This window comes from Thamnophis sirtalis, unplaced genomic scaffold, assembly GCF_051295495.1.
Source record: "Thamnophis sirtalis isolate CommonGarterSnake01/CBP01778 unplaced genomic scaffold, rThaSir2_p1.2 scaffold_6, whole genome shotgun sequence".
NCBI classification, from domain to species: Eukaryota; Metazoa; Chordata; class Lepidosauria; order Squamata; family Natricidae; genus Thamnophis; species Thamnophis sirtalis.
In genome coordinates this window covers 95611549-95634879 of record NW_028261386.1, presented here as the reverse complement: position 1 = coordinate 95634879, position 23331 = coordinate 95611549, and the positions used below count along the sequence as shown (strand labels likewise).

The 23331-nt window shown below is 36.4% G+C and overlaps 1 protein-coding gene across 9 annotated transcripts in view; it reads left to right on the top strand.

Moving 5' to 3' along the window:
* The window catches only part of LAMA2 (laminin subunit alpha 2), a 474492-nt gene that overhangs the window by 330503 nt on the left and 120658 nt on the right, over positions 1-23331 (top strand). For all 9 annotated transcript variants that reach the window (XM_087718512.1, XM_087718505.1, XM_087718507.1 and 6 more), the window contains 8 exons: positions 1095-1331; positions 2863-3006; positions 9483-9662; positions 11698-11886; positions 11972-12105; positions 17155-17272; positions 17848-17982; positions 19737-19861. In XM_087718512.1, the coding sequence (XP_087574638.1) occupies positions 1095-1331; positions 2863-3006; positions 9483-9662; positions 11698-11886; positions 11972-12105; positions 17155-17272; positions 17848-17982; positions 19737-19861 (1262 nt within the window). The remainder of the gene's footprint in view (positions 1-1094; positions 1332-2862; positions 3007-9482; positions 9663-11697; positions 11887-11971; positions 12106-17154; positions 17273-17847; positions 17983-19736; positions 19862-23331) is intronic.

Genomic DNA, 23331 nt, shown 5'->3' with positions numbered 1-23331 from the left:
TATTCTAATTTATAAATCTATCTTCAACTACAATTGAATAATTTGCCTGTTTAAAACTCAGATTAATCCATGGGAAGATTTTAAGTTAATTTGAAACTTGCCCCATATTTAGTCTTGCAGACGTGTTTCAGTTCTACTCATTTGTGCTCCCCACCGATGTGAAAAGGATCTTTACTATAGATCCATGAGGGCGAACCTATGGCACGCATGCCACAGGTGGCATGTGGAACCATATTAGCCGGCACGGCAGTCCTCAGCTCTGGTGCTCATGTGTGTTGTGACCAGCTGATTTTTCAGCCTTCTGGAAGGCTGGGGGAGGCTGTTTTCACCAACGGCAAACTGGAAGTTTGTTCCTGAACTTCTGGTTGGGCTATTTTTTGCCCTTCCCAGGCTTCAGGTGAGCAAAAATTTCCCCCTGCAGGGGGCGCATGCACGCATGCGCAAGGGAGTCACGCACACATGCACAGATGGGTGATGGTTGTGCACGTATGCACAGGTGGGTGGGTTAGCCATCACTGATATAGATTGAAAAGGATGTTTAGTACACAAATACTGAGGCTTACTAGAAAATATCTTACAGTATTAGTTTCTTTTCTAATTAAAAAAAGGATTCCTGGTTTTAAAAAAGTCTTCTGAATTTGCATATTTGTTATTTTTCTGATAAGATGAATAAGATGGCTGGGGAATTCTGTATGGTGAAGTCCACTCATTTTAAAGTTGTTAAGGTTGTGAAACACTGGGCTAATATTTTACACATTCTGCTAATAGATGGTCCCAATTGTATACAACTCACAGATTCCCTCCCCCCCCCACTTTAGGACCCCCCACTTTAGGACTCAATCAGAGGCAAAGTATCGCATCTAATCCCCTAGTATTCATCTGCTTTACTTAAAAGAAACACAGTTCAAGTAATAACATTTATGAAAAATGAAATCAGTGCCTGCAAATGTTAACATGAATACGTTGATACTAACATGAATATATTGGTAATTATCAGTGATAGCTGCAGTCATTTTTGAGTATACTGTGTTAAAACAGAAATCTTTCAAATGTTTCCCTCTCTAAAAGAAACTAACTTTATTTTTTTGCTCTAGGCCTGTGACTGCAGCGTAGCTGGATCCCTCAGCTTCCAGTGTAACCCTGATACTGGCTGCTGTTTCTGTCGTCCAGAATTCTCTGGCGATAAATGCAGTGAATGCCGACTAGGCTATCGGAATTACCCACAATGCATTGCCTGTGAATGCCTGGTAGCGGGGACCCAACCACAGACTTGCGATTCTGAAATGGAAAAGTGCTCTTGTGCTGAACATACAGGACAGTGCACATGTAAAGTAAGAAGATGGGGTTTTCAGTCTCTTATATGTATTTCTGTTTTTAACCTGTCTCCTTGTAGTCCCTTCTCTTTAGATCAATCAGCAGCTTAAACTAAGTTAAAGAAGTGTGCTTTTGTTAGCACTCAAAACATAGAATGTAAGTGTCATTTATTCCAGTAATTCTTAAATCCAAGGAAGTGGCAGCACTTAGCCAATCCTTGCTGATCTTGGGCAGGGCGGGGGAAGGCAGAGGATAGCTGGATCTAGTTAATATTTGGAAGGGAGACCACTGGAATTTCCCTGGGGTTTAGAGTAGCATGCTGAGAAACCAGTCAACAGAAAACCATTTAACGATCACTGCCAAAGGAAACCATGTGGAAAGCTCTGTGGAGTTACCAGATAATCAAGGTTGGCTCATAGAGGATTTTATCATAACATTATAGTTCAGCCTTCCCCAGTGTGGTGCTGTCCACACTTCCATTCAGGAGCAAAACAGCTGTTATTTCCCCCTGTTGGCTGTGCTCAAGTTCTGTTGAATTGATATGCCATCTTAGGGAAGTAAAGCAAAGCAACCTTTCAGCAACTTTCAAAAAATATTCTTCTCATGCATTGAAAAGCATTCTCCTTCTATGTAGCCTGGTGCTAATGGTTATAATAAGCTACTCTGGAGTTTAGCCATTGTGAACTCCGTTTCACATTAGGCTCAGTTCAGAACCCAGGTCTCTTGCTTCTCAGTTTCCCCAGATCAGTTTAAGAAAAACAGTCTGAAGTGTTTTTTTTAATTGGGAATAATGACAAGGATTGCCTTTGCCCAGAAATGGAAAAACAAATTAATTCCAAGTGAAGATGAAATAATAAGAAAGGTTATGGACTGTCCTGAAATGGACAAATTAACAAAAGAAATCCAGGGAAAAGAAGAAACAGAATACTACCAGATATGGGATATAGGTGGATGGAGGAAAGAAACAAGGATCAATGAAGGAAAAACAACAGAGCCCAAAAATAGTAGTTAAGGAGAATTCTCTCTCTCTCTCTCTCTCTCACACACACACACACACACACACACACACACACACACACACACACAGTGTGTGTGTCTGTGTCAATATAGTCAATATAGCAGACAGAGGAGTAAGATAAGAGGCTTAAGAATGGTGAAATACAAATGAAATATAATAGAAGGGGAAACAATATATGGTGAGCAATATCGATTGGCAATTGCTATTAAAAAGAACAGGAAGCTCCTGTTCGTATAGTATTGTGTAAATGTGGTGTACGTCTTAGTTTTGTGTGTGTGTACTTTGCATGTTTGTAAATAAAATTTAAAAAGAAAAAAAACAGAGGTAGGTAAAGAGTGTTTTAAAAATGATAGGATCTTGAATGTGGTAGCTACTGAGCTTTATTCTGCAAAAGGCATCTTATTATCACGTATCTTCATCCTATTAGTGTAATTTTAGACTCTTATTTGATAAGCTAGGCTCCAAATTAGAATGTAAAAGAGAATGATGATTGTTTCTAAAGTTTTCTCTTCTTCTTTTTTTGTGAACAGATTAATGTGGAAGGCGTCAACTGTGACAGGTGCAAACCTGGACGATTTGGACTCTCTGCCAGAAACCCACTTGGCTGCAACAGCTGCTACTGCTTTGGCCTGACATCAGAATGCAGTGAGGCAAAGGGACTTGTCCGTGTGTGGGTGAGTACATGACTGCTGAGCCATGTAATGTGATCATGTTGTTTCCTGCTGATATCTTTTAGTCAGACACAGAGATGAAGATAGGACATATAGAAAAGCATTTAAGCAATTTCTCCCCTGTGTATTTTGAGAACTGGCTAGAAAGCCATGTTCCATTGAGCAATCAGAGTCAAAATGTCCCAAAGAAACCTCAGATTGAATAATAACAATAATAAATGTCAAGCCCTTGAGTAAAGCTATTCAAATCCAGAAAAGGAAGACATAATGAAAGGGATAGCAAATTGTCCCATGTGAAGTTTAACACTCTTGGCCACTCAAATTCTGAAAAATTCATATTTTTTTCAGTTTTATCTAGAGGACTAGATGAGTTTGCAATCCTGTTAAGAGAACCTGTGTGATTTAAGGCTTGCAATTTCCTTTTAATTTTAAAAACAAATTAGCCATTGAAAAGTATTGTTTTAATATTTTTATTGTCTCTAGAAAACAGATATTTTCCACCAGTTTCTATCAGGGTGGTTACATATTAGTTATTCTACATGGAGTCTCATGAATCAGGCAGCATACAAATCTTTGCAATAAAAAGAAATGTAATAAAAATACTGATTACTAGGACTGTGCAAAGCTGTTGCATATTAGCTCAAACAAAGCTAATATTTCTTTGGATTCAGCTGCTCCCAAGTATCTCTGCATTTATGTTGCAGCTATTAAAGCAGTTATCAGGCCCAAAAACACTACCGTGTTTTCCCCAAAATAAGACCCTGTCTTATTATTTTTTGCCACCAAAAATGCACCAGATCTTATTCTCGAGGGGGATGTTATCCACTGACTCATTCACTTGCCTGTGTCACCCCTGGCTTCCTTTTCACTGTCAGAGACCTTCAGGAATTTCTTCAGGCTGGCAAGGCCAGCAAGTCTTTCCTGAAGATCTCTGCAGCCAATAACAGAGCTCTGGATCAATTCAATTATCCAAAGATAAGTATAGATAATCCTAACTTAATTCTTACCGTATACCCTGGAGTGGGTGGGATCTTAATTAGAGCTTATTTGGGGGGGTAGAGCTTATATTGGGCGCACATGTAAAAATCAAGTTAGGACTTACTTTCTGAGTAGGTTGTATTTTTGGGGAAACACGGTATGTGGTAATTATTCTAAGCTAGGTATTGTTTTCACACCTATAGACAGACTCTTGCCAAATTGAAGTTTTCTACTATCTGCATTTACCATATACTCAGAGAAATATTAGGAAAGGGCTGTCTTCACCCTCTTTCTCTCACACAAAATATCTTGACTGGGTTGTCTCTTATTCCTCTAGAATACACCACTGGAAATCCTTACTACTATATTCCATCAGATTATCTCACCAAAACCACAGTTGCTTTAATGATTATTTCAAAACCGATGACAATGAATTAAATAGAAAGAGACAAAGATAGTATCAAAATTAGTCAGATAAAAAACTTCCAACAATAGCATCAATTTTAATGTTGAAAAAATATACTAGAAGGAGATAAATTATAAGTTATTGACTGATTATGTGCCATCAAACTGTTTTTAACTTCTAATAACCACATAGATAGATTTTCCATCCATGATTATCTCCCTGACCTGATCTTTCAGATCTTCAAATAATTTGTTCATTGTCACTGTAATTGACTCGATCCATTTTGCCATTGGTCATCCTCTTATTCTTTTTCCTTCTACCTTTCCCATTAATAAAGACCTCTTCAGAAAGCTAGTCTTCACATCATATGTCTGAAATAGGATAACATGAGCCTGGTCTTTTGTGCCGTGATTCTGAGTTGATTTGTTCAATGATCCATTGTTTTACTGGGTGTCCATGTTTTTTTTTAAGTGTTCTCCAACACCAAATTTCAGAAATGTCACATATAATTTCCTATTGTGATTTTTCAACTTTCATTACCATAGAATGTCATAGGGAATACCATGGATTCTATTATTAATCTGACATCTACTCCAAACAGCATGAGGAGTTAGACTCCAAATCCAAATTTTAAATTTGGCTCTTTTTCTTGGAATTAGCCCTTGGAACTTAATGAGATTTTCAGGTAGTCTTAATAAGTCAAGAGAAGACAGATAAGGTCAACATTGAAGTTCCTAAATAAGCTACTCAAGATTTGGAGAAGTTTCACATATAACTGTAAAAAACTATGGCCTAAGTGATGATTTATATATGAGCAAGCTATTACTGATGAAGCATCCATAGACATTTCAAATGTCATTCTATCTTATTAAATGGAGATTTCAGTTTGGAGCAAGGCATGGCTGAGAGGTTGATTTCCAGGGAATGTGAAACATGAGACAGCCAGAGTTTACATGAATTTTTAAGTTTAATTTTTTATTATATTAACTGTCTTTTGGAGCTAATTATTTTGAAACTAACTTGGGTTGCTTAAAAGGATGACAGCAAATGAGTAAAAGAAATAGAAATCTTATAAATTATCTGAAAACCCTGCAAATAAAAGTTAGCTACTATATTGTGTTGGTGTATTAAAGGTTATATAAAAATATGTGTTCTTTTTAACATTTAGAAGCTTACAACTGAACATAAAGTAACTGGAAGATTGTGAAATTTGCTTTCTAAAATAGACCATATTTCAGGAATATTATAAAAAGGGGAATTTGAAATTTCAGACTATATTTTTAAAGTAATAGTCTCCTTTTTGGGGAGCTCCTGCAGGCACTTACTGAAAGGTGTTTGGAAACTGAACTGATAAAGGAAAAGTTCAGATTTTAAAACTATGGTTCAACCTACAGATGATTACAAATAAAAAGGGGTTATGTCCACTAACTTAAGATTTTGCTCTGTACATTAAATCTTTAAAACAGTCAAGAATTGCTGGGGGATGGGGGGTTCCCAGTGATGTATCCCCAATAAACTCTGGTAATCAGGGCAGTGACATGAATCAAAAGGAAAATGAAAAAAAAACATACCATGTGAATGGTCTTTTAACTCTTATCACTCTTGGACAGATATTATCATAGATAAGAGAACCTCCAATTTCCAAATGTTGCTGAGGAGACAGCTGTTGGTGAGAAACACTAAATGCCAACCGCTTCCTGCCACATAGCTTCGGGATCCTTGTTAGCAAATGAGGCAAATTTGAGGGTTCATATGATTCCTTTTTTGCAAAAGAATATAAAAGCCTTGGGGGAACTACATATGGTTTTTAATTTTTCCATCAAGTGGTCATCTGATTTATTACTACTGAAAGATTTTCCTATCTACTTCAAATGATCTACTGACAATCCTTATCAAATGGGTCAAGACTGGACCACAGTAAAACATAGTATAGTATTTGATACGGTAATATGTTAGTAATGTACACCCATTCCCAAATCTAATTTCTATAGCCACTCAACTCACCTTTCGTGACTCTTTCACTGTGAAAGTGAAAGTTTTCCAATTTATTTATCTAATTTATCTAGCCACCCACCTCATAACAAGTGACCATAGACAACGTATCGCAAAACTAAAAATAAATATCTAAAATAATTACCATGAACAAATATTAAAAACATTAAAAATATAAAGATATAAAGCATGTAAAACAAGAATAGCCAAAAAGATGTGGGTAATAATAGTAATAAAAGTAACATCACTAGTTCATATCCTCACCTCAGGGAGGGAGAGAAGATTCCACAGCATAGGAATTTAACTGATTTCTTGTGGCTGATAGGGTAATATTGTATAACTTATTCAATAAACTTTAGATATATAAAAAGAGCAATCTTGTGTTTCTTTACATGGAAGTAAGTCCACTGTATTGAATGGGACTAACTCCCTTATGTTAAAGAGCACAGACTTGCATAATCAAAGCTTCATCTCTCCTATATCTTAGGAAAGTAGAAATGTGCATGATTTAAAATGTCAATTTAAAATTTCCCTAATGATCAATTATCCTTCTTTTCAGTTCTCATATTTAAATGAGGCTTGCAGTTTCACTCGGCAGTGTCTCTGAGCACTTACAACTTCTAACTATTCCGATCTATTTTAGAACAGTGAAGTGCAACTGGCAAATATTCTGATGTAGAAGTGCCATGAATGGAGCCATATATTTCAAATAAACCAGTTTCTTGCTGATTAGCATGTTTAATGCATGGGATCCGGGAACACCTCCAGAGGCGAGGCAGGCACTCCGCTTCATTTTGGCATTAGCATTTCAAAGAAGCGTGTTACTGAATCTGCTGGAAATATTTCAGAGAAAGAATAATGTCAGTCCAGGAATTCTTCTCAGCCCTTATTCTGTGAAGTTCCATAAAGGAACAGATGCTTTCATGAATGGTTTTCTTTGCTTAATTTAATTGGTATGAATGACATATGGTAGATACTTGTAATTATTTATTTCTTCAGTTTGTAGAGCCACCCATCTCAAGTACATGACTTGGGTTGACTCATGCTAAAAACAAATAAAATATAAACAAATATTAAAATAAAACAAGAAATAAAGCACATAACAGATAGAGAATCATAAAAAGCCCTCAAAATAACCACCAAACCAGGTTTATTTAGAACATAGAATAATAGAATTAGAAGGGACCTTGGAAGACTTCTAATCCAACCCCCTGCTTGAGCAGGAGATCCTTTTGTTAGCGTTCCAAACATCATCCAAAATTAAATTGGAGTTCAAGGCAAAGTAATCCTCAAAGTTCCAATTTATTAAGAGAAACATGTTGACACATCTGTGGAAAACCCAAATCTGAAAGCTTCCTGGGTTTTCCACCCAGTTGACAGTTCATGATCTTGTCCCCACACCCACAAGTCCATCACATAGTCCAATCTTCCACTGCCACACTGGCATTTCCACCCATCTAGTTCCAGGTGCAGAGGTGCAATGACAAAGAATGACCTTCTAGAAAGGAATGTTTTATTTTAACAACAACACACTCCTTACTATTCCCCCTCCCAATTACCCCACTAATGAAACAGCATAGTAAAATAATAGAGAGTGTGGCAGGCCAAACATCCTAAAAGGAATATGACTGCAGGCATGACACCTTTACCATTCTAGATAAATGATTGTCCAGTCTCTTTTTGAAATCATCTAGTGATGGAACACCACAAAATCTGAAGGCAAGTTGTTCCATCTGTTTATTGTTCTCACCATTAGGAAATATCTCCTTAGTTTTAGGTTGCTCCTTGGTTCTCATCTTTAGTGGTTCAGTAAATAGTTTGGCCCCCTTGTCTTAGTAGGAGCCCCTCAAATATTAGAACACTGCTGTCATGTTCCCTCTAGTCCTTCTTTTCATTAGACTAGACATACTCAATTGTTGTAACCGTTCTTTATACGTTATAGCATCCAACCCCTAATTATTCTTGTTGCTCTTCTCTGCACTCTTTCCAGAGTCTCAACATCTTTTTTATATTGTGGTGACCAGAACTGCATCCAGTATTCCAAGTGTGAAATACTTGGAATACAAAATATTTATTTTGTATAGTGTAAGAGAATAAAACATTAATGCATAAAAAACACAAAAACAGATCCACTTTTTTCACACATAAAAAACCTAAACTAGGTCCTCAAAGTCTTTAAAAAGACTAACAAGATGGGGTCAAACTAATGGAAGGGATGCTATTCCAGGGGGTGGATACCATGACACTCCACCAGCCAACCCTCCTTGGCTGATGGTACAGGCCATATGCCTGTCTTGATGGATCAGACAGGACACATAAAACCAACCAGGAAGAGACATTTCCATAAACCGTTGTAATCCATTTAAAACTAACTATCAGCATCTTTAATTGCATCTGTAAGCAAATTGATATATTCTGTCTCTTGCACAGATTCATGGCTACTATATACAACTGCTATCTGTTTATGTATTTTGGATGGGTGATGGGCCAAATATTAATTACACTTAATATTCAGTTAAGTTATTTCTGACTTCTATGATTACTTTTGTAACTGTAAATCTTTAGTGATGGATGGGGTCACAGTGCCCATCAAACAGATGCAATCTAGGCATCCTCTAAACTCACAACTCTTGCTGAAGGAGCTAGTGGCAGTTGTGACTAGGAGGGCCTTTTCATAGCTTTCTGCTAGGAATGGGAGTAACTTCTGTGCCAGTTACATCCATTCCTGAAACCTGGAGGCTCTGTTCCTATGCCCTAGACTTCTCCAGATTGGACTCTATATAGGGATGCCTTGAAGGATGCCATGGGGTAGGTTGTGTGGATGGGGTAGGTTGTATGGATGCTCCTAGGCCAGCATACATTAAACTTCTGCTCTGTGAGCTGCTTTGGCTGCCAGCTTGCTTCTGAGTCTAATTCAATGTGCTGGTTTTAATCTTTAATGTTTCATGTATTTTATTATTATATCTATTTCATTATATATTAGTCATTACACTATATATTTTATGTATATGTCATTGTTTGATAAATATTTTAACAATAACTTTCTACAGAACAGAGTTTAAGATAGAAATAGATATTGATCCAACCCTTTATTCTCATTTAGTTGACTCTGAAGCCAGATCAGGTGGTCCTTCCTTTGGTTGATGAAAATGTCCAGCACCAAACTACGAAAGGGATTATATACCAATATCCAGAGACAATTGCAAATATTGACTTGGTAATGCAGGATCTACATTCAGAACCATTTTATTGGAGACTTCCAGAACAATTTGAAGGAAAAAAGGTAAAAGATGGGAATTCTAATTACAGTTTATATTTTGTCATTTCTTCCCCCCCAAAAATACAAAGATTAGAAAGAACTTGAAAGTACTAATGAAAAGTTACCATTTTATTGTCACAATCATAACTATTAATTCTTTCTCATTATTTTCCATTAAAAGAGAAACCATATAATGAAATATTATTCATTTTATTTTTATCAAGCTAATTAACAGAATTAAAAGAATTAAAAATATAGCGTAACCTCATAATTAATCATCATGGTAATAAGGAAAAAGAGAAAAAAGGAAATGAAAAGGAGTTTTGTAGTATCATGTTACAAATTGATTATCTCTCCCTCTAAATAATCCTATTGTTTAAAAAGCTTTTCCTTGTCTCTTTGTCAGGAAGAAATGCTAAAACTTAATTCAAATATTGACATATCTACAATCCACAGCTTAAAGCCATGTATAATTTTGTTTTTCTAATTATAATAATTCTTCAGGCAGTCTCCCTACTTGAAAACAAAACTGAGACATTCATTGGAAAGCATGACATTTAGGCATGTCTAAATTTTTTAGCCCATGATTCTGTAATATTATTTTGCTAAGGATAATATAAGGGATGCAGTGGCTAAGGGGCTAAGGCACTGAGCTTGTTGATCAGAAAGGTCGGAAGTTCAGCGGTTCGAATCCCTAGTGCTGCATAATGGAGTGAGCTCCCGTTACTTGTCCCACCTTCTGCCAACCTAGCAGTTCAAAAGCATGTAAAAATGCAAGTAGAAAAATAGGAACCACCTTTGGTGAGAAGGTAACAGCGTTCTGTGCATTTTCGGCGTTTAGTCATGCTGGCCACATAATCACGGAGACATCTTCGGACAGCACTGGCTCTTTGGCTTTGAAACAGAGATGAGCACCACCCCCTATAGTCAGGAACAACTAGCACTTACGTGTGAGGGGAACCCGAACTTTTACTAAGAATAGTATCAGAGTTATAGCTAAGATACCTAATATCTAAAAGAAAGCTATATAGAACATTTTTAAAATTTTAGAATATAGATGTATGATACGCTCAAAAAGTTAAAATCATGAGGGGAACTGTATTTGTTTCAAAGCTTCATTTAGTACTTGAATAATTCCCTTTAATTATCATGATGAATAGAATCCCCCTGAAGCTGAGGAAGTAGTATTTTGATAGTGGGAAAAGAGGTATAATAGTATGATAATCCAAGTGCTTGTGTCACTTGACCTTATTTGTGTTGTGATTATCCAGTCCCAAACTCAATTGCCTTTTAATTGATCTGAGCCTTATCAGCTATACAGAGATACTAAATACTACCCTTAGGAAGCATAAAAGTTCCAGCAAGATAGGCACATTGATGGAAGAGTACTGAGATTCCCATAATAGATGAATGGATTGTAACCATGTAGGAATTGGTAGAAACAGTGAAACTGACCTATTTGATCAAGGGGGAAACAAGCATTTTTTTAAAAAAATATAGAAAACTTTTATGGATTTTTTGCTAAAAGAAGAAAAAAGTAAAAATATGATTTATGAATTTAATGATTGAAAATATAAAAATTGGAAAGTTGGAAGTCAATATATTTCATAACCTTGGTTTTTATTTTGCTTTCCCCCCCACATTTTTTTCTTCTTTTTCCTTTACATTTGACTCATAAAATTCATAATAAGTATAAATTTAAAACATATAGCATAAAAGTTCCCATATTATCCATTCTCTACTCTAGGTTATCCTAATATTTCAAATTGAAAAAATATACGGTATTGAGGTATGCACAGAAAAAAAAACATGACTGCTTGATTTTTAAATAGGCATGGGAAATAAAATCCACAATTTCATTTTATTTCATTATATAGTTCTTGTAATTTGTATTTGATGCAATGAAAATCATAATTTTAATAATTTATTTTATGCTTCTTCAGGAATTCTTCAGAGCATCTTCAGATACTCACCATAGTATTATTTTTCTTATTTCTTTGTATTTCATTTTGACAGCCTGTCTATATTATTATTTATGTGGTGTCTTCTTCTTTGTTAGTTGATGGCTTACGGAGGAAAGCTGAAATACGCTATCTTTTTTGAAGCAAGGGAAGACACAGGTTTTGCAACTTACAATCCCCAGGTCATAATCAGAGGCGGGCTTCCCACACATACACGAATTATTGTCAGGCATGTGGTCGCTCCTTTGAATGGCCAGTTGACAAGGCATGAGATAGAAATGACAGAGGTAATTTTTCATTCCAATCTGTTTTGTCATTGGCCCTTTGGAAACAGTTAAATCATTAGCATTCCTATCATGACTTTCTTTTCAGCATGAGTGGAAATACTATGGTGATGATCCAAGGATCACTCAGACTGTGACCCGTGAGGATTTCATGGATGTCCTGTACAACATTCATTACATACTTATCAAAGCAACTCATGGCAGATTCATGAGACAAAGCAGGTAAGCCTTTTATATGATGCAATCAGTAATACTAAATACTAGTATCAATCATCAGGGATTGATTCATTTTCACAGGAAAGTCATAAGATACTTCTCCACACTGTGTTATTTAGGTGGAGATCCATGGGCTTAAAGTTGACAATCTATGTAAGATTCCAGCTTTCTTTAGCCACAATAAAAGGAAAATAGTAATTTTGTCAGAAGATGAAAATTCCCAGAGGGCTCAAAACCTAGAAATTATTCTAAATTGAGCTTTGATTAATGATGATTAATGGAAGAGTCCATGTTCTTCCATTAAAAATGATGTCCCAACTTTGAAGATTCTTTCTTCTACTATCTTAAATTGTGGACCTGTAATTAGCCATGGATTTTGCATCTCCTTCTTGCTTTTTTTTTGCCTGCACTTGCTTCTATTCCCTTTAACCTGTTCTGGTAGTGTCCAACTGTCCAAGAACTAATTGGTTTGACTCAGTACTCACCTCTCTCATAGTATTGCCTGCCCAAAGTCTGATGTGTACTTTTTAGTAAAATCTCTGAATAGCATCATAATTATTTCTAAGTGAAGATGCCTAGTTTATTTACATGTTCTAGAATGAAAAAGACCCAAGCACCTCTCCACCAGCAATCAGCACCCTGATCAGCACAGATTAGCTCCAGGATTAACATCAGGCCAACGATCAAGTAAACAATACCCCAATCAAGAAACTGCCAAAGAAGCCAACAGCTAACAGCCCAACCAGATAGTCTCTCTAAGACTACCCCCACCAACACTGACAGGGCAAGCCATTAGAACAGGGATTGGCAACCTTAAACACTCAAAGAGCCACAAAAGTACTAACTGGAACCCCACCCCACCCCCAATTCAATTCTGGAGCCAACCGGAAGTCCGGTTACCACACCATAAAGTCTCCTCCTAACGTGGCATCCTTTTTCCTCTACCTGTCCTAACCGAAAGCCCTTTCAATTGTGGAGCTCCTCCTGGCAAGCTATGCTTCCCCCCTCCCAACCAGAAGCTTCTCTCAAAATTGTGGCGCCGACTGGTGACAGGGAGCTACAGCAGAGGGATGGAAGAGCCATATGCAGCTCCAGAGCCACAGGTTGCTGACCCCTGCACTAGAATATAAACTGACCGCAAACCACACTCCTTACTAGCATTGATTATGTTTCCTAGTTTGAGGAATGAAACATCTGCAAGAAATCAAGCAAGCTCAGAGAGCACCAAGGGCCATTTACTTCAACCATGAACTACAAATATCATCCTTTATTGAAAAAAGTGTACCTTATTGGCATTATGTATGTTTTAACTATACTTTCTGGGCTGATTTAGGAAGAGCCATATACAAGTATGATGAAAAACTCATCTAATCTAGCATTCTTATAGCATTCTTATAGCATTTTTATAGGAACCTAACCAACTAAATGTCAATGAGAAGCCAAATAGTATCTCATGAGTATAATAGCATTCTTCTGCTATTATCTCCCAGGAATTGGAATTTTCTGTGACACTGGGTCATTGTAATTGATAATCTCAGTACTACTATCTTCTACAAATTTGTCTAATTCTTATTAAAGTGTCCAAGTCAATAGTCATCAGTGCATCTTAATAGTAACATTTTGCATAGATCAATTATATATTGTGAGAGTAAGCACTTCTTTTAATGACAATGTAATTGAGTAGTTATTATTTAAAAAGTAAATAGTGGAGTACTGCAATCTGAGATATATTAATCATTTTTCTTCATTGATTTTTATTTATGTTTTCTAAAGTGTGACATTTGTAACAGCTATCCAGAAACATATGAAAAAAGACACACTGCTGTAAAATAAGAGGATTTGAAATCAGTAATTAGGACATATTTATTCACAACTCTATGCTTTCTATTGCCTTTTCTCCTTGAGGTGATTCCAGATCTTCCCATGTTCAAAAGTGTTATCCTTTGAATGTAATTCAATGGTTTAAAAGTATGGTTCAATGATACATCTGTCTTGTCTTTGAAAGATGAAATGCTTTGTGTTTAATATTTCCTGTTGACATGGATCACCATCAAGAGACCTAAAAAGCTTCTATTAATTATATAAATAGGAAAGATATTATGGATCAAATATCTGACTGTTTCATCAGCATTATTGCCATTGATTCCTAACAGCATGATTTCCAATACATTGTATAGACTAGTGATCACAAACTTTTTTCCCTTGGGTGCCAAAACCACAAGCATTGTGCATGTGTGCCCACACCTGTAATTAAATGCCCCCCTCACATTGTGCCCACCTGCACATGTGCACACAACTCTTCCTACTGCCCCCCCCCCACATGCATGCATGGCTTTCTTTGATTCTGGGGAGGGTGAAAACAGCCCCCCTGCCCCCCCGGATCTCTGGAGGCCAGAAACAGCATGTATCCTGACTTCCAGTGGGCCCGGTAGATCCGTTTTTGGTCTCCCCTGCTCCCCAAGAGGCCCTCCCGAAGCCAGACACTTCTGGTGAGCCTGGTAGGTCCTTTTTTTGCCCCTAGGGAGGATGAAAAATGGCCCAAGGGCCTACCAGAAGTTGCTGCTCCGACATTATGGAACAACCTCCCCGTGGAGATCCGTACCCTCACCACAGTCCAGGCCTTCCGCACAGCCCTTAAGAACTGGCTATCCCGTCAGGCCTGGGGATAGGATTACTCTCACCCCGCCCGAATGTTGAGTGAATGTTGTGTTTTTATGATCAATTTTTTTTTTAATCACGATTCTTTTCTTTTTAAGTCTTGTCTTGCACTCCCTTCCCTTTACTGTTGTAAGCCGCCCTGAGTCCCCTCAGGGAAAAGGGCGGCATATAAATTTCCAATAAAATGAAAATGAAATGAAATGATTTCCAAAGTTTTGATGGGCCCATTTTTCATCATCCACAGGCTTCACAGGCTTTCCTAAAGCCTGTAGAGAGCGAAAACGCCCTTACCTACCCTCTGGAAGCCCAAAAATCAACTGACCAGCATGCACTTGCATGCTGGAGCTGACATAGGGCAATGCTTTGCGTGCCCTTAGAAAAGGCTATGTGTGCCACCTGTGGCACGCATGCCAAAGATTCACCATCATGGGTATAGACTGAATAGTTTAAAACTAAGCCCACAAATACTTAATATGTGTGCTTCTCTGTGGCTAAATAGGCTGTCTGGTGAACCCAGATATTCTGATTTCAGTTTCATCAACTGAAGCTGCTATGACAGTAGCTAGGGTTTATGGGGCTAGGGTTTATAGAGCCAAGGTGGCGCAGTGGTTAAATGCAGCACTGCAGGCTACTGCTAGATCAGCAGGTCAGCGGTTCAAATCTCACCGGCTCAGGGTTGACTCAGCCTTCCATCCTTCCGAGGTGGGTAAAATGAGGACCCAGATTGTTGGGGGCAATATGCTGACGCTCTGTAAACCGCTTAGAGAGGCCTGAAAGGCCTATGAAGCGGTATATAAGTCTACTGCTATTGCTATTGCTATTGCTATGGGACCTAAACACAAAAGCACCTAATGGTTTACAAAATATTTTATCCCTGTCACGGAACATTTTCAACGAACTGTGTCACATCCACACTGATGGTCAAGACCAGGGCTTGAAAGATGAAATATGGGCTGGTAATAATTTTGACAAAACTGACTATTCACAAATTAATCCTAGGAGATATAAAAGTGGGATTTCTGAAATGTTTGTAAATGCAGCCTTGCAGATCATTGATATATTGCAGCAAAACATTATAAGAAAACATCATGCTGACAGTAGCTTCAAGTGTAAAAATAGCTTAATTCCAGCAGTGCACCATATTAGCTATGTAATTTAGCAGCAGCACTAATCATGTTTCTGCATGAAAGCAAGAGTATTACAGTGAGTGATTCAGAAGCTGCCATTAAAAAGCCAAAGCTAAACATTTTTCTCCTGCTGTGTTAATTTTGTTGTTCCCTTTTTAACATTTTAGGATTGAACATTGAAACATTTCTTACATTAAATGGATAGAGGGTTTTTTTTCTTTTTCCAAGAGAGCAGACTAATATAATTAATCTAGCTGAACTGGAACTATGGGTTCTATTTTACTATTAATTAATTCCAGATCCCTGATATTGATCGGGTCTCAGAGTTCAAACTAAAATCCACTAAAGATGTTCCAGAAACAGCCCAAGTTTTGCTGGCCATGAGAACCATTTGCTTTACAAATAATTTTTTTTAAAAAACCACAGCCTTTGTAGAAACTACATCTGCCTTTTCTGCTTATTTTGCTGCAAATGGACTGTTTCTTTTGTTTCCAAGTATTTTGTAACACAACTACTAGAACTTCTGGTAAAGATCCGTGAAGACATATTGAGATATCTCTTTCCTCCATTTGTTTTAAGTGTTTTTATACATTTCTGAATTGTTGCTGCCAAAGCTGCTGTTTAGTATACATATCCATTTTGTCTCTTCTGCCCCAATGTTTCCCTTTTTCTCCTCCTTCCAAAATTGTCCTATCTCCACATGACATTGCTTGAGTGCAACATCTAACAAAGGGTAATCATCCTATAATGAGGACAAGACCAGTGACAGATTAGTGCAAATTTTGAATAGATTTTTATCTAGGTAAAAATCACACAAACTTTTCTTACAAACAAACAAAAAAGGATTCCCTCTGCCTTAGTTCCCCATCTCTAATTTATATCTGGCATGATAACTTTATATCAACATTTGCTTCAGTGTAGTCACAATGAACAGACAATATACAGATGCTGGCTGACAACATTTATAAGTCACAATGAAGTCTGTAGAACTTCTTGTTTCTTTTTTTCTGCCTTTAGAATGCTGGTATTTGGGTTCTAAATAAAATAAAAGTTAAACTGAATAAGTATACTTTTACATTAACACCACTAGCCCAGGCCAATAATGACAAAAATAATTTTTAAATAATTTAAAGAGACAGTCTAAGATATTTTCTTTTCTTTTCTAAATAATGCCCAGGCATTGAGTGTAAACGTTCTTGTCTATCAAATAAAGTGTAATTTAATCTGAAGAGTTTAATTTGTTTTTCCCCCTTCTGTTTTCTTCTGTTAGAATTTCTGAGATTAGCCTGGAAGTTGCAGATACAGGAAATGTATCAAGAAGAACTCCAAGTGCCCAATTGATTGAACAATGTAATTGTCCCGTGGGCCATTTTGGTTTGTCATGTGAGGTAATATACCCTGTACCTATAAAGTTTATCTTAAAGTGCTTATGAATTATATTTGAATGGATAGGATAGGATCTGCAGTATGATGTTTGAATTCCATGTAGGTATATTATTTATGCATACAATAGATTATGATATATTATTTATAGTTTGGGATATTGTAAATGATAATATAATGCTGTATACTGTAGGAATACTTATATAAAATCTATATCCCCCATATACGTATATCTCCATCATTCCATATTTTTAATATTATTTCTGTTCTGAACTCTGATTTAGATATCAGAATTCTGATATCTATGCCAGATCACTTTCTGTTTCATTGCTTGGATGTCTGAGTGGCTTTCTGCCTTCCATTTCATTCCACATCAGTGAAGAATTGCAGCGAAGGAAAATTCTGAAAGGAAAAAATTGTTGAGGTTCGGAAAATTCTGAAAAATTGTGTAATCTGATACCTAAGATGTCCTGTACTTTGTACAAATAAGAGATATTGGGTGGAAGGAAGAAGTTGTTTGACAAAAGGAATGGGGATGAAGCTTATTAAGGACTGTGTTTGTTTTTCTAATTTCTTGCAGACCTGTTCCCCAGGTTTTTATAGACTTGCTTCTCCATATACTGGCAGAAGGCCAGGTCCTGCCCTAGGAGCCTGTGTCCCTTGTTCATGCCACAGGCATAGTGAAAAGTGTGACCCCGAAACCTCAATTTGTCAGGTATAAAAATATGCTTTTTTAAATGCTTTATTTTATTCCTATTTTCCAGATTCTGAAGATATCTTTGCAGCTGAAGTCAATAGGAATTATTGAACAATACAAATTTTTATGTCAGTTTTGTTATTGATTTTATCATTTTAATTGTAAGACTTATTAAATACTAACAAGTTTCTTTGAAGTCATTCACATTATGCTCAGAAAATAAGTACCGACTTAACCATAGAAGCAGCAGTAGCTTCTTTGTAGTAAAAAATAAAACAAAAATATGTATTTGCTTCCCAAACATGATTGGCTGTGTTTCCATGATGACAGAATTTAATGTCTGCTGTCAAGCATGGGTCTCCACATGAGGTTACCTTAAACCATAATTAGTGGTCCCGCCAGGACTAAGGGGTTCTCTGCCAAATGGTTTCAGAAAGTAATTTATTTTATTTTCTAACTTTATTTAATTATTGTATTATTCTGTGATTTAATTTTATTTAGTCCTCCTCCACTTCCACATTTCTCTTCTTTTACACCCTCTCATTCAACTTCCTGAGCAAGGCTCAAATGACAGAGAACTAGCCAGCTGAGGCTAGGGTAGAAAAAGATCCCATTCAGTGGTGGGTTCCTAATCAGTTTATTACTGGTTCTCTGAGAGATTGTTTTGCATTGCTGCACATACGAAGTTGACATAAAACTGTTCTGCCCATGTGCAGAAACATGCTGGTGCTGGCAGAAGAGACCGAGGAACTGGTTTAGGGGCGTGGTAGGCCTGGGTCGCTGCCAGTTCCAGCAGCCCAGGCCGCCATACCACTACCAGTTCAGCCAAACTAGTTCGAACCGGTAGGAACCCACTACTTGTCCCACTTGATGTTTGTTTTTTTGTTTTATTTTTAATGGAAGAACATGGACTCTTCCATCTGCATTTGGTGATCCAGTATTAGTAACACCAATGACTCTGGATAATTTCTAGGGAGTGATTTATATTACTATTAGAGCTATCTATTTCCACAATTCTTACTTAAGCAAAAGAGTCTGATGCAGAAGGCAAGAAAACAGATCACAAAATAATTTTTGGGAAAATGGAAAAATAATAAGTGGGTAGGGAAGTTAAAATTATTTATCAAAATAGCTTGACTAATCTCTACTGCACTTTTGTAAATTTATAGTATTGTAATGTGGAACAAATAAGCTTTTCTTAAATAATTTGGATTATCTGGAGTATAAATCTTGGGGGAAAAATTTCTGAACTTAAAGCAGGTTCAGAAAATAAGCAATCTTGTGCCTTCAGATTCTTAATATTATCTTATTTTAATACAACTGCAGAACTGGGCAAAAGCTAAGAGGAATGAAAAAATTATATGTCGCTGACAAGAATGAGGGTCACTTAACCCCATATTTTTCAATATTACTAGTACTGAAGTTGCACTTCTACTTCATAAAGTCAGATCATAAATCCCCATTAAATTAAAAAAAATATTGTTCTTCAACATATTGGTTTATCCAGACCAAAATAATATGAATAGGGATCACCTACATACTTTTCAATATGATTTTATAGGACTCTAAAATTTTCAGAAATATATCAAAATAGAATAGACATCTCTTAGCTAATGGTGCACTACACCTTTGAGTAAGAGGATCAATTTTCAATCTTATGGGCTTTGGGGAAACCTGATCCTGTGCACTTTTTTTTAGATCTCTGCATTATCACCAATAGTTGTGACTTTGCAGTAGAACTAGAATGATCTCTTCTCTGCTTCTCTCCACAGAACTGTCGTCACAACACAGATGGTGACCATTGTGAAAAATGTGCTCTTGGGTTTTATGGGATCGTTAAAGGAAATCCCAATGACTGTCAGCCTTGTGCCTGCCCTTTGACCATATCAAGCAACAAGTAAGCAGGGATTACTTATGCCCTTTTGTTTGTATTCTACCTTTCCATGGGAGTTCAAGGGGCTTATATATTAACACCTCTCATTTTACCTCAACATTCTGTGAGGTAAATTGGACTGAGAGAGTCACTCCAAGTTACCCCGGGAGCTTCAGTGCTTGAGAATGGACTTTGTCTGAATGCAACACTATAACCATGACACTACATTGACTCTCTTTGTCTTTAGTCTAACTTTCCCTTGGGTTCCTCAGTGAAATCCTGCCTATCGTATCACACTGAGTAGTGACTGCACCACTTCTGCTAAATTGTCTCTTTCAGAAATGGCTTCTAGGCTAGTTAGTTATTTAGGAATCCATAAAGAGTTGACAATGTAATAGTCAGTGGATAATGAATGAACATTATAAAAATTATATTCACAAGTGAAGCTACAGTACAACTCTCAAGTTCAATGCAGTCACAAGGGAGGTGTAGGGAAGCTTCTGCTCATATTTTGTGCTGCGATAAAAGCATGACAGTGCCATGCAGTGGGTTAGTAATGTATTGAGTCCTTCTTTAATGTTATGTTGGTCTGGGATGACTTGTGAATGATCACATAATTTAAAGCCAATATTATCATGCTGAATCAATTTATCTGTCACGCTAATGACTCTCTCATCCCATTATTCTTTTCCAAATGTGGCTTAAAATTATATTAATTTCATGCTAAGAAGTCAATTTTTTATCATCCTATTTATATCTTGTATCAGATTATTTATATAAAAGATACACAGTGTTGATTTCCATCTTTTGCAGTGCTGAATATCTCACCATTGGCTGTATCCTTAATTCTGCGTGTGCATTTGTGCAGACAACACTGATATTTCATGCACATCTCACACACAGATTTAATTATCCATTGACATACTAGTCCATATGTTTCTTCAAATGAAAGACACCTAATAAATCTCTGTACACAAATCAGTCTCACGCTTGCAACATTCTATAAGGCTCCCTTTTTCACTTCTTTTAAGAGATTTATCTAGACAAAAAGAGGACAACCATCACTTTATTTCTGCTACACAACCCAATTAGTTTACCCTGTGTTTTTATGCAATAAGCATGACTGAGAAAGTTTCAATTCCACACAATAGTTTATCATTGATAATGTGGATTTCAAGAACTCATATTGGTGGATAAATTTTGCTATGAATGAAAAAAGAGCTCTGTTTTCACTGGCAGAGGATTGCAGGAGGCTGTCGCAGTCAGAAACCGAGCTCAAGAGGACCATGTGCAGCCCTCCTAGGCTCCATTTTTTTCTGGCATAGAGTTGCAGAAGGCCATTGCAGTCAAAAATGGAACTTGGGAATGTCACTTATGGCTCCTCCGTACTCCGTTTTCTCTGGCAGAGGCACTCCGGACTGGTTCTTCACTGTCTCCAGGCTGGCCCCATGGGCCAGATCTAAATACCCTAAGATCGTGCATGCAGGCCTTGAGTTTGACACCCCTGTATTATAGGTATTATATTTAGATGAGGCACATGCTTTTTAAGCACTGAAATGCCATAGAAATATGTTTATTTTCTACTTTTTATTTTGCAATTATTGGAGAATCTAAAGCAAATTTAAATGAAAGTATACCATAACTATGTTTCTGGGTCATCAAACTTTTAGGAAGATATTGTAGAAATGGAGAATATGCAGAAAATAAAAAACTAAAATAATTCAGAGGCAGTAGAAAAGGTATATGTTATGTTATGACAAATGTAAGTAAAAGGAACAAGATCAAAGTTATCAAATTATACATAGTATAGTGGAAGTTAATTCCAGATCCTAGGAATGTACAATGAAGCTGAGTGATAGCATATTTAAAACAGATAAAAGGAAACACTTCGTGCATGGACTTCATAAATATATATATTGTAGCAGTTCCTGTAATTGTGCAATTATTTTTATTATACAGTTTAGGTAAAGTTAAAAAGAATAAAGTTCTGAACGCTTTATTCTTGTTTGTTTGATTGAAATATACGTAGAAATTTTACTGAGAAAAATAATACAAATTTTAGAGGAAAAATGGAGAAAAAAGAAAAGCAATGAATAGATAAGAAAAAAGAAAGAAAGAAAGAAAGAAAGAAAGACGAAAAAGACAATAGAAAGAAAAGATTATAAAGAAGTTTCGAACCTTCTTAACATCAGTAATAAATACATTTTACTCTCTACCTCTAGATTATATAATTAATTTCCTTCTGTCCATATTTTACTCTTCACCTTTTTCTTCCTTAAAAAGTCTATAGGGGATTTCCAATCACTAATAAATGAAGATATTTCCTTTTCCTAATCAATTTTGCCATCTCTACTAAATTTATCTTCTTTACCAATCATTCCTCCATTGTAATTCTTTCAGAATCTTTTCACATTTGTGCATATAATAGTTTCACAGCAGTAACCATATGTAAAAATAATCTTCCATGGCTTTTATCTAATTGTTTATCCTTTATTCACAGCAAGAAAAGTTCTTGCTTCCATCATTTGAATGCTGATCTTGAAAATTCTTTGTATCACTTTGTATATTTGAACCCAAAATTTTCTAGTTCTTTTTCAAATCCACTAGGCTTGATAAAATGACCCTTCCTGTCGTCTACATTTATAGCATAGATATGAAATACCTTTATGCATTTAGGATAATTTTTCAAGAGTTATATGATAATAACCCATCATTTTATTTTTAAAAAATGTTTTAAATTATAATGTAATGTGCATTTCAGTCTGTTCAGCCACATATTTTACCATTGTTCCATCAGTATATTATGTCCAAAATTCTTAACCTATTTTATCATACATTTTTTTCTTCAGCCTCAAATTTCAGAAAAAGTTTATACATTTTGGCACTTACATGTTCATTTTTTATAGATAGTTCAGTTTTAGCTTATGCTATTCAATTCTAAATGTCTGGTTATCTACCTTAAATTTTTCTGTGGGGTCCTTGGTGCTCTCTGAACTTGCTGATTTTCTTGCAAACATTTCATTACCAAAGTAAGTAACCTCATCATGCATTGCTGATGTTATCTAGTTTGCAGGGGTGAAATCAACTTACCTTTGATACAGGTTCGCAAATGTGAGCATGCGTGTGCGCACTTCAATCACATGTACCACCTCTGCGCATGCCTTTTGCGTATGCACAGAGTATCAAAAAGGGGATGTGATGACATCCGAGTGGGTGGGTGGAACCACTACAAGTTCATCCGAAACAGATAGAACCGGTCGAATTTCACCCCTACTAGTTTGGTAATGAAACATATGTAAGAAAACCATTGAGGTCAGAGACCACCAAGGACCCTACAGTTTAACCCTAAACTACAAATATTCTATTATATCTTTCTCTTAATTCTGCATATAAAAACCAATGAAAACTAAATCCCTCTCTGTTAATTGCTCTCTTAATTTCATTTTATATTATCTATGCTTTTCTTCTAACAGCTTTCTTCTAACAGCTAACCC